The following is an 868-nucleotide window of genomic DNA, read 5'->3' as shown; positions in this document are numbered from 1 at the left end:
GAGGCTATATGAGATACTTGTTTCGATCATTTCTGATAGGGATCTTCGATTTACATCTCGGTTCTGGCAGAAGCTTCATAAGGCTCTAGGATTAAGGTTAGACTTCAGTACTGCTTTCCATCCTCAAACAGATGGACAGTCGGAGAGGGTGATTCAGATACTAGAGGACATTTTGAGGAGTTGTGTGATTGACTTCCAAGGCAGTTGGAAGGAGTACTTGCCTTTAGCAGAATTCGCTTATAGTAATAGCTATTAGTCTAGTATAAAAATGCCACCTTACGAGTCACTGTATGGTCGTAAGTGTCGCACTCCCTTATACTGGACTGAGTTGGGTGCGCGGGATGTTTTGGGTCCGGAGTTGGTAATGAAGACTGAGGATAAAGTCTACATGGTTCGAGATCAGCTGAAAGTGACTTTTGACAGACAAAATTCCTATGCAGATTTAAAGAGAAAGGACATCGAGTATTCTGTGGGGGACATGGTTTTCCTTAAGGTCTCGCATTGGAAGAAAGTTTTGAGGTTCGGTTGCAAGGGCAAGCTCAGCCCTTGGTTTATTGGGCCGTACTGAATTCTGAAGCAAGTAGGGCTAGTCACATATCAGTTGGAATTACCTCCGGAGTTGGATCGTATACATAATGTGTTCTACATCTCGATGTTGAGACGTTATTGCGCTGATCCCACGCGCATTGTGCCTGTGGAGGAGATTGAGGTTAGACTAGATCTAACATTCAAGGAGGAGCCAGTTCAGATCCTAGATCGCGATGTTAAGGTTCTGTGCAGGAAATCCATCCCTTTAGTTAAGGTGCTGTGGCAGAATCATAACTCTGAGGAAGCCACTTGGGAGCCGGAGGATTCAATGCTACAGTAA

The 868-nt window shown here is 44.6% G+C and overlaps 1 protein-coding gene across 1 annotated transcript; it reads left to right on the top strand.

Moving 5' to 3' along the window:
* Nucleotides 1-364: 364 nt before the first annotated feature.
* LOC108466042 (uncharacterized) lies at nucleotides 365-868 on the top strand. The gene is made up of 2 exons (XM_017766412.1): nucleotides 365-481; nucleotides 578-868. The coding sequence occupies exons 1-2, from the start codon at nucleotides 365-367 to the stop codon at nucleotides 866-868; spliced, it is 408 nt and encodes a 135-aa protein (XP_017621901.1).

The sequence above is a fragment of the Gossypium arboreum genome, chromosome 2 (assembly GCF_025698485.1).
Source record: "Gossypium arboreum isolate Shixiya-1 chromosome 2, ASM2569848v2, whole genome shotgun sequence".
NCBI lineage: Eukaryota > Viridiplantae > Streptophyta > Magnoliopsida > Malvales > Malvaceae > Gossypium > Gossypium arboreum.
Note: the sequence above shows the minus strand (reverse complement) of the source record. Positions and strands in the feature narration are given on the sequence as shown.

Bases quoted from the DNA above. Each gene is read 5' to 3' on its own strand.
- LOC108466042 (XM_017766412.1), top strand. From the start codon at position 365: ATGAAGACTGAGGATAAAGTCTACATGGTTCGAGATCAGCTGAAAGTG. The intron at 482-577 runs GTTTTCCTTAAG...TGAATTCTGAAG, and splicing joins AGTATTCTGTGGGGGACATG to CAAGTAGGGCTAGTCACATA.